The sequence below is a fragment of the Scophthalmus maximus genome, chromosome 2 (genome assembly GCF_022379125.1).
Source record: "Scophthalmus maximus strain ysfricsl-2021 chromosome 2, ASM2237912v1, whole genome shotgun sequence".
Classification (NCBI taxonomy): Eukaryota; Metazoa; Chordata; class Actinopteri; order Pleuronectiformes; family Scophthalmidae; genus Scophthalmus; species Scophthalmus maximus.
Genome location: NC_061516.1, coordinates 25,150,001 through 25,161,720, shown reverse-complemented (window position 1 = coordinate 25,161,720; position 11,720 = coordinate 25,150,001). Strand labels below are relative to the sequence as shown.

Sequence of the window (11,720 nt, the reverse complement as noted above, 5' to 3'; positions counted from 1 at the left end):
TGATGGATGAGTCTGGACGTAAAAGTGATAAATCTGGAGATCTAGCAAAATCCAAAGATTATAAATACGCAAGTGTCTGGATATTTAATCTTCACCGTAAATGAACTTGGTCGGACCCCTTTTTTTATTTTTCCACATAAAGGAATTATTGCCTCCTCCTGTGGTTGAGGTTGACATTGACTCAATTTAATATCAAATATTTCCGTGAGATGGGTATAGGTGATGTACAAAACAGAGTTTATTTGAGGTGTGTGTGTGTGTGTGTGTGTGTGTGTCCACTGCGCTTTTTGCCTCGAAAAAACGAAACAAAAACCAGACACACTGTACGGAGGAGACACAGGTTTTGAGAGCGTGTGAAATGAAACACCACCAGCCCCCTTTTTGCCCACATTGTTAATATTTAATGACTCAATCTCCGAAAACCATTGCAGCAATAATCCAAAGGGTGCGAACCCTCCAGCTGAAAAAGGCCATGTACAATATCCAACAAAGAAAAAAAATGTCAGGATTCTATCTGAGCTGACCGGCGCCTGAACTGTATATTTTTTGCCCGGGAGACCACGACTCCCGACGTTTCCACGCCACTCACCTCTGAGCAACGCCTCCTGCAGAAGCAACGGCAACCTGTGACCGCCCAACCATCTCCTGGTTCGGCCAACGAATGGATAAAGCAATATTTTTCTTTTGGAAGACTTGAAGTATAAATTCTACAAATGTTGAAATCCAGATGTTGAGGGCGAGTGGGGCGTCTTGGGTTTTATAGCTCCTGCGACAACCCTGAAGTAGACTCGACCGAAAAGGTCGGTGCAGTACTGTAATCCAGGGGACATTGTGATTCATCAAAAAAAGAAAAAAAAAAGGCCATCAGATAGGACGGCTACGTTGCCGTCGCACCATTTAATATCATCATTTAATACTTATGCATGGGTGGAGTCTGTGCTCACACGTAGTCCACGGTAAATAAAATTGGCTCGTCGTCAAACGAGCGCAGAAGAGGTCGTACTGGGAAAAACACGTTCAGACAAGAGTTTAAGTGAATGGAATAACTCACTATATTCTTTCTATAAACATACTGTCACATGGACGAGAGCTGGATGCAAGCAGGTCTCCCGGGGGGCTCGGTCACATCGAGCCTTCAGTCCACTGATGAGGGGACTTCCGACTGAAGGAGATCGATCCGGCGAGCGCGCGCGAGAGAGGACTGGTGGTTGAAATCCTCGCGGCCGGTCCTTTACAACAGATAGACTCCTGTCGCCCGACGGACAACGCGACGCGGTAAATGCGCAGTGGTCAATTCGTGTGATACATTCAAGTGAAAGGGGGGAAAGTGGCCTCAGGACTTTTTGGACCCTGCGCGGCGCGTCGCGGCAAGGTTCGTGGAAGCTGTGGAGATTGCGCGTTTTCTCCCCGCGTCCTCCCCGGGTTCCACCCGGGTTCTCCGGCAGATTGGGGTTAGGTTAAATGTGGCGACTGAGAGTTTGTCTCTCCATGAGGGCGAGCTGGCGGTACAGATAATGGTGGGACGGATGTTCCTCAAGCAAAGCTCCACTCAAGGCGACTGCTCTAAAATCGACGCTCACGCTAGTTCAACCTGCTGTACAGAAGGCCGCAAGTAACCATGGCGACAGTACTACAACAAATACAGGTATGCCACATATACGACGATCCTGTAAATGTTCTCCGAGGATGGCAGAGGGAATAACACCGTTTTCAACCATTCCTCCACTTTCTTTTTTTTTTTTTATGAAATATCACGACACCGTGTCCACGACTGGTTTCTCGGAGGAGACTTTTATATCTGGGATAGTTCAAGAGTGAACGTTAATGTGAGCTATAAAGCACAGGGTTGTCGTACACGTTTTGTTAAAACTGATTTCCTGAAAAGGAATTTAAAAGAGGACCAAGGCCTTGAGAAAACTAGAGAAAATCCGTCCTCCTCGCGCGTTCATCGAATCGGTTTCTACTTGGGAGATTAAGAAATCAATTCTTATGTATTTAAGAAAACGCTGTTTGGAACATGGACGGAGAGAGGAGGGCACGTTGTGGGAGGTGGTCGACAGGGTTTTTGTGGAAGTCGTGGACCTGGAATCCATTCCAACCTAAAAAACAGATTCAAACTGATGAAATATTGGAGCCGTTTTTGAGCCACTTTTCAAAACGACCTTGTGAGGCACAGATTTTTTCGGCCGAGCAATAAATTGAATACTTCCAACGATGCCGGCCGCCCAGCCCAGGGGAAAGGGAGCAACCGCGATGACTTTGCCACCAGTCCTCTCATCACACATGGAGAAAGGCGACGAGCGCCGTCAGCGTCTTCTCCTTCAACACCTACAGTACAGATGATTATTACAGAGCGGAGGCGCAAGAGTAAAAGTAATAAATAAAACAAACAAAAGCAACGGAGACCCAGTTCTTCCACCTCGTTGACCATCAGCAACATTTTTTTTTTTTCCCTTTCTGGATCAAAATTCTGAATTGTCAAAGAGTTCCTGGCAAAAAATTTTTTTTTCACTTCCTAACGACTGTAAAGCATCAAAAGTTGCCGGTGCCGACCACATCTCTTCGTGTCCATGTCCCACGTCTTCCTGGTTACATCACATAGTTCTTTTCAAGCAGTCTTCACGATTGGCTTATAGATGCTTTTCTGCAACAACACGTAAAATGCACTGGAGATAGAGATTTGCCGTTTTGGTATTAACTGTCAAACCGAAGAGTCGCTCAGGTGTCTGTCCATCGCAGGATCGGGAGGAGTTGTCGGGACGAGCGCTTTCCTTTTTTTCTCACGACGAAACCTCTGCGCAACGGCCCCGTCTTCTTCTGCTCGCACATCAGTGTTGGTCCTGCAAAGCCAAGCGGTAAAGCTGAATCAATAATATCACTGCGTCAAACGTGGTGAAGAAAAATCCAACGAGAGAATACCAACATCGCGAGCGCTGCCCGTCTCCTGATGATGAATCCCATTGGCCGAGTTGGCACCATGCACCTGGGAAAAACACAAAATGGCACCATTGTAGTCGGATTTTAGCTGCATTACATTTGCAAATGACATTACAGGACTATTTGGGGCATTTTAGGATTCCCTCTCTTTTGCAGAGAGACGAGAGGACTGATGGTAAATATTTAACCTTTTTATCAACAGCCGGTTAGCTACAACACAAAGACGGCCTTTGATAAGATTAGTTTTTTTAAACCTTACGGATCCAGCATAATCCCAGAGCCTGTCCAATTCCTTTTGTACTGAAATTGGTTGCAATTCCCCTAGAAGGCAGTAGTGAGGTAGTCAAATGTGGCTAAAAGGCTAAAATAATTATTTAGCCCTGCTTCCAGAAAATTAGAAAATATAGTGTTGATTATGAATCAGAATTAAAATAAAAAAAACCCCACTACTGTCTCTTTGTTTTTACGACTGAGGAGAGTGAAGGAAGTGCTGCTCATGTTTGCGTTAATAACCATAGTTGCCAAGTCCGCTTATTATGAGCCACTTTGGGTTTATTTTTTTAGTAAAGTCGCCTACAAATATTGGTAGTCGCTTCTTTTGGGCTTGTTTCTACGGACCTGTTGCTTAGTTGTCTCGCCAGATCTGGCAACACTGGTAATAACTTTATTCCACGTTTACATGGTTGACACCAGAATGGGGAAAGTGTAGCGCGGTGCGCGACGTCACAAACACAGAAAGGTATTTCACTATGGTTGAAAATGGTTACCGGGCTTTTTTCTGGATGCTTGCGCATGGCCAGGACCAGCTGGTCCACTTGCTGGTTGTGTTCCATCGCGTTCCTCAGGGCGTCCTCCGTGCTGAGCAGCCGCTGGCGCAGGCGGTTCACCTCCGAGTCCAGCGCCGAGGGGTCCAGCATGGAGTAGCGCCGGTGGTCCGGTGAACAACGCTCGCGGCCCTGCAGCACACGTGCACACAAGAGGCAGAAGGCTCGTGACCAAAAATCCGCTGCTTCAATAATTCATATCAGGCTGTGATATAAAGGCTGTATATGAGAGGAGATCTTGGGGGGGGGGGGGGGGGGGGGGGAATATGATACATTATTCATATGTTCGCAGAATTTACCGTCTGTGTAGTCAGTTTATGGTGCATGTCGACACTGTACTCCTCCTCCGCCTCAACACTGTAACGTTGATACAGCTAGAGCGCCGAGTCGGGAGGACCTCAACGCCAATTGGCTTTCGCGACATCGCGTCGTACAAATATTTCCGAGCTAGGTGAAGCGAATGATGCCCCAATTTGTGTTTTGCCTTTGGTGCGAACGCAGAATTAGAAACCTTGGATATTTTAAACTACTGTGTGGCTAAAAACAAGCCGCGCCCATTTACAGGTACCCACCGATAAACTGTTTGTTCAATCATTGGATATGAGAGTATTCAGTACGATCAACATGACGTCAACGGGAGCTCAGGGGTTTTATCGGTCTGAATATGTATAACCCAGGTCATGTCGCCGCAGGATTATCTCAGCTGCAGATCTTTAATAATAAAAAATAGGCCTGCATTTTGATCTATTGCCGTGGAGTTTGAAAAATGTGATCGTTGGCCTCAGAGGAGGGGTCGAACAAAAGACGCTGTTTAGTTGCATTATGGGAAAATGTGAGATCCTGCTGTTTTTTTGTTGCTTATTTGCAAATGAATCCATGAAAGGGACTAAAAGTCCCTATTGTGTTATGTTTTGTCTGTCTTGAACGATGTTTCTTGACCAGAGTTCCTCTTTGACAAGCACATAACAGATTTCTGGCGGTCAATAAGGCAGATATCTGCTTGTTACAGTCGAGCTTCTGAGGAATCGTGCGCCTCTGAAATGTTGGGGTTGATGAACGTCTCAACTAGCGTCAGATCATCGTCGGGAACGCAGCGTTTTCTTTCCTTACCAGCAGGAGCAGCTTCTCCCGCAGCGTCTTGATGTCGTCCTGGAGCTTCTGCTCCTTCACCTTCCACTCGGCCTTGTGCACTTCCCGGTTCAGGTCTTTCTCCATGTCCCGCGAGTGGCGATGCGATTCCAGCAGCAACACCCTCAGTTCATTCAGGCTCCTGGCAAATGAAAATAGACAATACAGCAAGAAAGAAGAGAAGAGAAGAGAAGAGAAGAGAAGAAACCTTGAGTGTTTGTTACAGCGGTAGAACCGTGGGTGTTTCTCTGGTCTCCGCCTCGCTGTGAACTCGCCTGCGCCAAAGTGCAATAATAAAAAGGAGAAGCGGAGAAACTCTGCCGTCGAGGATTTCATGAGAAGCACATCTTGGGCAAAGGTCATTATTATTTAAAAAGCTTCACAGCCTATTATATGAATAATACGCTGGCCGGTCTGACCGGAGGGGGGATGATTGTGGAGGCGGAACTCGTCCTCTGTACATGTAAGACCGGCTGGTGGATGGACGCCTCGCTCCTGCCGTCAAGCTGCGCAGCTTCACATGAACTAGTCTTTGGCTCTTTGCACGATATTAATATCAGGAACCTCCACATGCACTCCTTTGTTCTGAAACCGGGGAACTGCACCTTACACAGAGGTGTTTGTCCATTTATTACTTATTTAAAAAGCCATATATATTAATTTGTGATAAAGCTGCGGGTCAAGATCCTTTTTCTCTTCTTTTTCAAATTATTAATGCATCAAATGACTATGTATAATATGAAAGGGATGTAAGATGTGTAAATAAGCCAAGTTTGCCAAATCAATTTACGTTTATGAGGCGATAATACGCCAGCGTTTACGTTTAAAGATTTCCCCTCTGCTGCCCCCAAGTGGACAAACGGTGCCTCTAACATGAAATGACCAAATTCAGCCGCTACAACCTGTGAGCTCAAGGCGAGACGCATGCTGCGTTCCATTATGTACCTCGGAACTCCGATCTCCGAACCCGGACGTCGGGGCGTGAGTTTTTTCCGACCTCCCGAGTCGGAGGGGCGTTCCAGTCCCTCCTCGGAGGTCGTAATTCTGAGTTTCCAGGTATTAAGGAACGCAGGGTACGCTTCATGCTCGAGGATTCATTTTCTTGGTGTACTTTTTTCTTCTGTGACATTAGGTGCGTCTTGCTGCCAGTTGTCTTCCACGAAATATCTCGGCAGCTTTCAAAGATAAAGTTGTGTAATGGGTTCGTTCGGTTTTCCCAGAATCACGTCACAGACTGAAATAGCAGCAGCGACATTAATAAGAAAGCGAACGATACTTTTGTCCAATAACAATAATTCAAAGCCGAGACAATCCGTGGAATTTTTTAACGGAGGGGGGGGGGGGTATATATATATTTTTTATTGCGCGTGTCGTATAATCGCTGCAGTTATGATGATGATTGCACACAAGAATATTCCGCCACAGCCAGAGGCACTTGTTTTTAGTGTCTCGCAGCTTTTACCAACATCATAACCATCAATAATGTAGAAACTGTGTAATGTGAGATGACCGATAATGTGATGCAATTAGACCAATCTGCTGCTAATACAGCACTACGGGTAAAAACACGTTGTCTGAACGTGAACGTGTCGTTGTGAAACAGAGAGAGACTCTTAATCAAAGATCCTTAGAGATGATGATCTCAGTTATTATTGAATGTGGCTACATTTTGGCAGGATGTTGCAAAAACCAGTGGACCGATTTAATAATATAATTTATCATTCATTCATTCATTCATCGTCTACCGCTTTATCCATTTAAGGGTCGCGGGGGGTCGCTGGAGCCAATCCCAGCTAACATTGGGCGAGAGGCGGGGTACACCCTGGACAGGTCGCCAGCCTATCGCAGGGCATAATATAATTTAGATTTTTTTAAATAAATGAACCTTAATAAAACTTCTCTAACCCTGAACCAATGAGAGAATGACTCTTCAAAGAAAGGCGCAACAAAAAGTGTCCTCACTAAATCCCATTGCAGAATTTTTTTTTTTGTTAAATAGCAACCTCTGGTTGCAAAAAAAAAGAAATAAAAATTGAGCCTATCGTTCTTGACGCTGCTGGTTTTAACGCTGCTCCCGGCAGAGCTAATCACCAACATACAGTCGGCTATAACGAGATGAAACATTACAGAATTTAAATAGCGTGATTGAAACCATATTGTTCCGGTTGACAGTATGTGCAATAAAATCAACCCTGGGCGCCCCGAGGGTTCCCAGAATCTGTCCATTAACAAAAATTGATAATATAACACATTTCTGCGCTTTATGATCCGCGTGTGCAGGGGATGAATTTTTTTCCAGGATGATGCCGAGGCAGATTGTATAAAAAAAAAGAAGAAATAATCGATATATATATATAACCTCGTCTCCGTACCTTTCTTTCTGCAGTAGATCCTGGCTGATGCTGACCAGCTGCCCAGATGCATCGTGGGACTTCCTGGTCATGGACTCCAGCTCGGCCTCCACGCGCATCTTCTCCCTGGCCAGAGCTTCGGCTTTCTTCTCCCCGGCCCGGACTTTTCCCTCCATCGCTGGTGAGGAGAGAAGAAAAATAAACACGACCAACGTGAACCTTCGCGCATATCTAAGGATTTATGTACAGTATGTATGCGCCAGTGTGTCTATTTATCACGACGGCGTTTTAGGGCCACATTGAGGGAAACAAAATGAAAGCGTGACTTCGAGATTAAAGTCGTACATTTACGAGAATGAAGTGATTTTACTAGAAAACTTGAAATTTTATGAGATCAAATTTTATGACTTTAATCTCATAAATTACGACTTCATTCTTGTAATATTACAACTTTATTCTCATAATATTATAACTTTTTTCTTGCATAAACTGACTTTTTTCCATGTTAGACTACGACTTTATTCTCATAAATTCACGACTTTATTCTCAGTGTCCAATTTTTTTCTCTCAATGTGGCCTTGATACTCTAATTAATTACTACTAATTAATACTATTAACGAGGAGCGTTTCAAATCATAGTGAATAGACGTTTTCCTACATATTATGTTGTTGTTTATAACACAATATTTCACTGATCGCAAAATAAATGTTCAGGAAAAAACTTAATCTGATATTTCCTATGGACACACTGATGCAAAGGATATCATGCTCTATAAATTAAATTTATTATTATTATTATTATTATTATAACAAAAGCCATCGTGTGATGACATATTCCCGCCCCGCAATAGCAAAAAGAGCTTTTCCACATGTATCTGTTCTTTTGTTTTTGGTCCTATTTTATTATTGTATATTTCATTTCGTAAATACACATTTTACTCTGCTAATGTATGTTTTATCTTATTATTGTTATTCGTTTGTTGGTTTAGTGGTTGTTTTTTTACGCAAAAACTACTGAAACTGATTTTACAATTTGATATATTTAACTTCACATTCGTACAACACTGTACTTATTAGTCTTATTTTTATGATATAAAAATGTATATAGCCTTTTTACAGTGTTTCGTATATCTTTTTTTTATTGTATATTTTTGGGTATATTTTATTATCTACCTCTTTCCCTGGTGCCTTGTGTCTTGCTGCTGCTGTAAAAAATGATTTTTTCCCTGGTGTGGGATTAATAAAGTCTTATCTTATCTTATCTTACAACAGGGCGTACACCTCCGCCAAGGCCCAACACGTCGCCCTATGGGACAACATATGATTCCACTAGATCTGGATGTTTTTTATCTAGATCTGTATCAAATTGCGGCGCGCACACTCATGTATCATCAGTCCCCTGAATATGCCCGATGCTTTTCATCAAGATCCATGAATCATTCCCTTGGAAATTTGTGAAAATGAATAAAAAATGTAATTAAAAAATGATGCCTTCTCTCTCTTAATGTCAAAGCCACAGTGTGTAATATTTAGAAGAACTTATTCACAGAAATAGAATATATTTTCCATAAATATGTGTTCATATATGTATAATCAACTCTGAATGTGTTAAATATAGTTAAATGAAGTGGACCCGACCTCCGTGTGAGTCTCCATGTTTGCTACGTCCTGTTGAATACAGTTGTTGAACTAAACGCTTCCAGAATACGTCGCGTTCGCGCGGAATTTTCAGACGCTGCCGGAAACCGGAAATGGAATCAGCGGTGCGCCACCATAAAGTGTCCCCTGTCGGTCGCTCGGTTGGTTGCGGTTTGCCACTTTACCAGCAGATGCTGCCAGAGAATTATAAAAATTACACACTGGGCCTTTAAAGAGAGTCAAAGAAAAATGCCCGGATCTCGGCCCATGTCCGGTCACTCCACCAAGCTTGGTGGAAATCTGACCAGTAGTTTTTTTGCGTAATCATTTTGACAAAGGGGTGAAAACATCAACCTCCTTTACGGACGAAATGAAGGCACAGAGCACTAACACTAATACACACTGATGAAGGTCGATAACTAATATATCAATATGACACATATAACGTGTTTGTGTCAAATTGGCCGATGGGCAGGAAACACCTATTAGTTTATCTTAAAAATAAACCGAATTCTGTTCTACACACACAAAAAACTCTGAAAGGTCCACGGACTGACATCTTTAGTGATTTCGTGACACCTGGAGCAGCGGTTGGAAAAGGTCGCCGGCCGCGCGTGGGGAATATGACATTTACCTCCGATCTGTGACTTGAGGGCGTCGACCTGGGAAGTGAGAGTAGAGACCTCTTTTTCCCTTTTCAACAACTTCTCCATCGTTTCTGAAGAGAGAGAGAGAGAAAATGAAACTTTTGACACACAGATCATCTCCTTATATCGATATCTGGCATCCGACACTTTGTAGGAAATCTTAAACATCTTGACGTCAGGGCACCGACTTGACCACAAACGCTGAAACAGGGACGGGTTTCAATGATGCGTCAAGAAAACTGATGGCATCAATAATTGTTTTGATCAGTTTGTGGAGTTAGAACAGGGAGCAGAATATACAGTATGCACACGTAGGGGAAATAAATTACCTTCGATATTTTGCTTTAGCTTCATCTTCTCCTCTGATATGTCGTTATCCTCTATCACCTGAAGAAAGACAGTTACAGAGAGTGGAAATTAAATTAAAACAAAGAGTTCATGAAGAATCGAAACAGCGTCGAACTACTGCGGGTTGGATTTGTGGCCGGCGGCGCGTCGGCCACTCACATTTGCGTCGCGGGGCGTGAAGCGGTCGGCCTGGATGGCCTGGAGCTGGTTGGCCGTCACCCTCAGCTCCTCCTCCAGCTTCTGGATCTCCTCCCGGCTCTCGGCCTGGGCCTTCTGCAGCGCCTGGTGATCCGCCGTCTTCTTCTCCGACAGCTCCAGCCTCTCGCGCAGCGCCTCCGCGCCCCTGTCCCGCTCCGCCTGCAGCTGCTCCACCTCCGCCAGCCGCCGCTCCGCCTTCAGGAGCTTGTCGGTCGCCTCCTCCAGGGCCTGCTTCCCGAAGGTCCTGGCCCCGACCTCGGCCCTCCACGTCTGGCCGCCCTCGGCCGCCAGCTGCTCCTTGGCCTCCCGCAGGCGGGCGCACAGGTCCTCGCGCTCCTTGGTGAGAATGGCAGCTTCGATCTTGTGCTTGGCCTTGAGATTCTCCAGCTCCAGCTGGTGCTCCATCTTCAGGCTCTCCAGAGCGGCCCTCAGCTCCGGGGCGTCCTGCTCCCGGCCTTCAGGAGCAGCGCGGTCGCTGCTCAGCGTGGCCTTGAGTTCCTCCAGGGATCGCTGGTGGTCGCTCACCAACGAGTCAAATTTAGCCTGCGCGAGGGAAACGAGACGGATTATCTGTCTGCAGCGGTGGCATGTGGGGAAACACTCATTTGAAATTAAATATTCTTATTCTCTTCATACTTGGCTTTGTTTAAAACTAAACATTTTCAAACATTTTGTTTTTCTTCTGTACTATAAACACCCTGAATTGCTAATTACAATATTTTTCACTGTAAATATTAATGCTATAGTCATTATTCCATATGTTTATATTTCCCCAATTTTTGCCCCAATTTTTTTTTTTCAAAATCTTGACATTTTTGTGCAAAGAGTTGAATTATTTTTTAACTCGTCCTTTTTATTTATATGCCAGCCTTTTTTTCTGTTTTTATTTCATTTATATATTTATGTCTGCTTTATTTAATTTCATCTTATCACTTTTATTCATTCATTCATTCATCGTCTACCGCTTTATCCATTTAAGGGTCGCGGGGGGTCGCTGGAGCCAATCCCAGCTAACATTGGGCGAGAGGCGGGGTTCACCCTGGACAGGTCGCCAGCCTATCGCAGGGCCACATACAGATACGGACAACCATTCACTCTCACATTCACACCTACGGTCAATTTAGAGTCTCCAATGAACCTAACCCCATTCTGCATGTCTTTGGAGTGTGGGAGGAAGCCGGAGAACCCGGAGAGAACCCACGCATACACGGGGAGAACATGCAAACTCCACACAGAAAGGCCCTGGTTGAACCGGGATTCGAACCCAGAACCTTCTTGCTGTGAGGCGAAGGTGCTAACCACTACACCACCGTGCAGCCCTATCACTTTTATTTATTTATTTATTTTATTTACTCTCCTTTTAATAATATATTTTATTAACCCCAATACAACTTTTTCAGAATTTTATTATTTTATCCATTTATATATATATATACATACACATATGTACTGTATATACGTGTGGATGTATATATGTGTATATATATTTTTATTATATTCGCTTTTAATCTTTCTTTCTCATTGCAAATGAGCTAGTTTTCCTGGGATTCCTCATTTATTCATTATTACTTAATAAAAGATGTTGCTCTCTTAAGCCCTGCATGTGATTGATTGATTGATTGAATTCTAAACTTGTTTGGTCAACGTGC

The 11,720-nt window shown here is 44.1% G+C and overlaps 1 protein-coding gene across 3 annotated transcripts in view; it reads right to left on the bottom strand.

Moving 5' to 3' along the window:
* Window positions 1-377: 377 nt before the first annotated feature.
* clip2 (CAP-GLY domain containing linker protein 2) overlaps window positions 378-11,720 on the bottom strand; it is a 38,899-nt gene continuing 27,556 nt past the window's right edge. For all 3 annotated transcript variants that reach the window (XM_035626436.2, XM_047330493.1, XM_047330494.1), the window contains 8 exons: window positions 10,033-10,614; window positions 9,855-9,912; window positions 9,513-9,596; window positions 7,262-7,418; window positions 4,872-5,031; window positions 3,705-3,893; window positions 2,924-2,983; window positions 378-2,840 (listed from right to left, as the gene is read on the bottom strand). In XM_035626436.2, coding sequence (XP_035482329.2) covers window positions 2,829-2,840; window positions 2,924-2,983; window positions 3,705-3,893; window positions 4,872-5,031; window positions 7,262-7,418; window positions 9,513-9,596; window positions 9,855-9,912; window positions 10,033-10,614 — 1,302 coding nt within the window. In that variant the 3' untranslated portion in view covers window positions 378-2,828. The remainder of the gene's footprint in view (window positions 2,841-2,923; window positions 2,984-3,704; window positions 3,894-4,871; window positions 5,032-7,261; window positions 7,419-9,512; window positions 9,597-9,854; window positions 9,913-10,032; window positions 10,615-11,720) is intronic.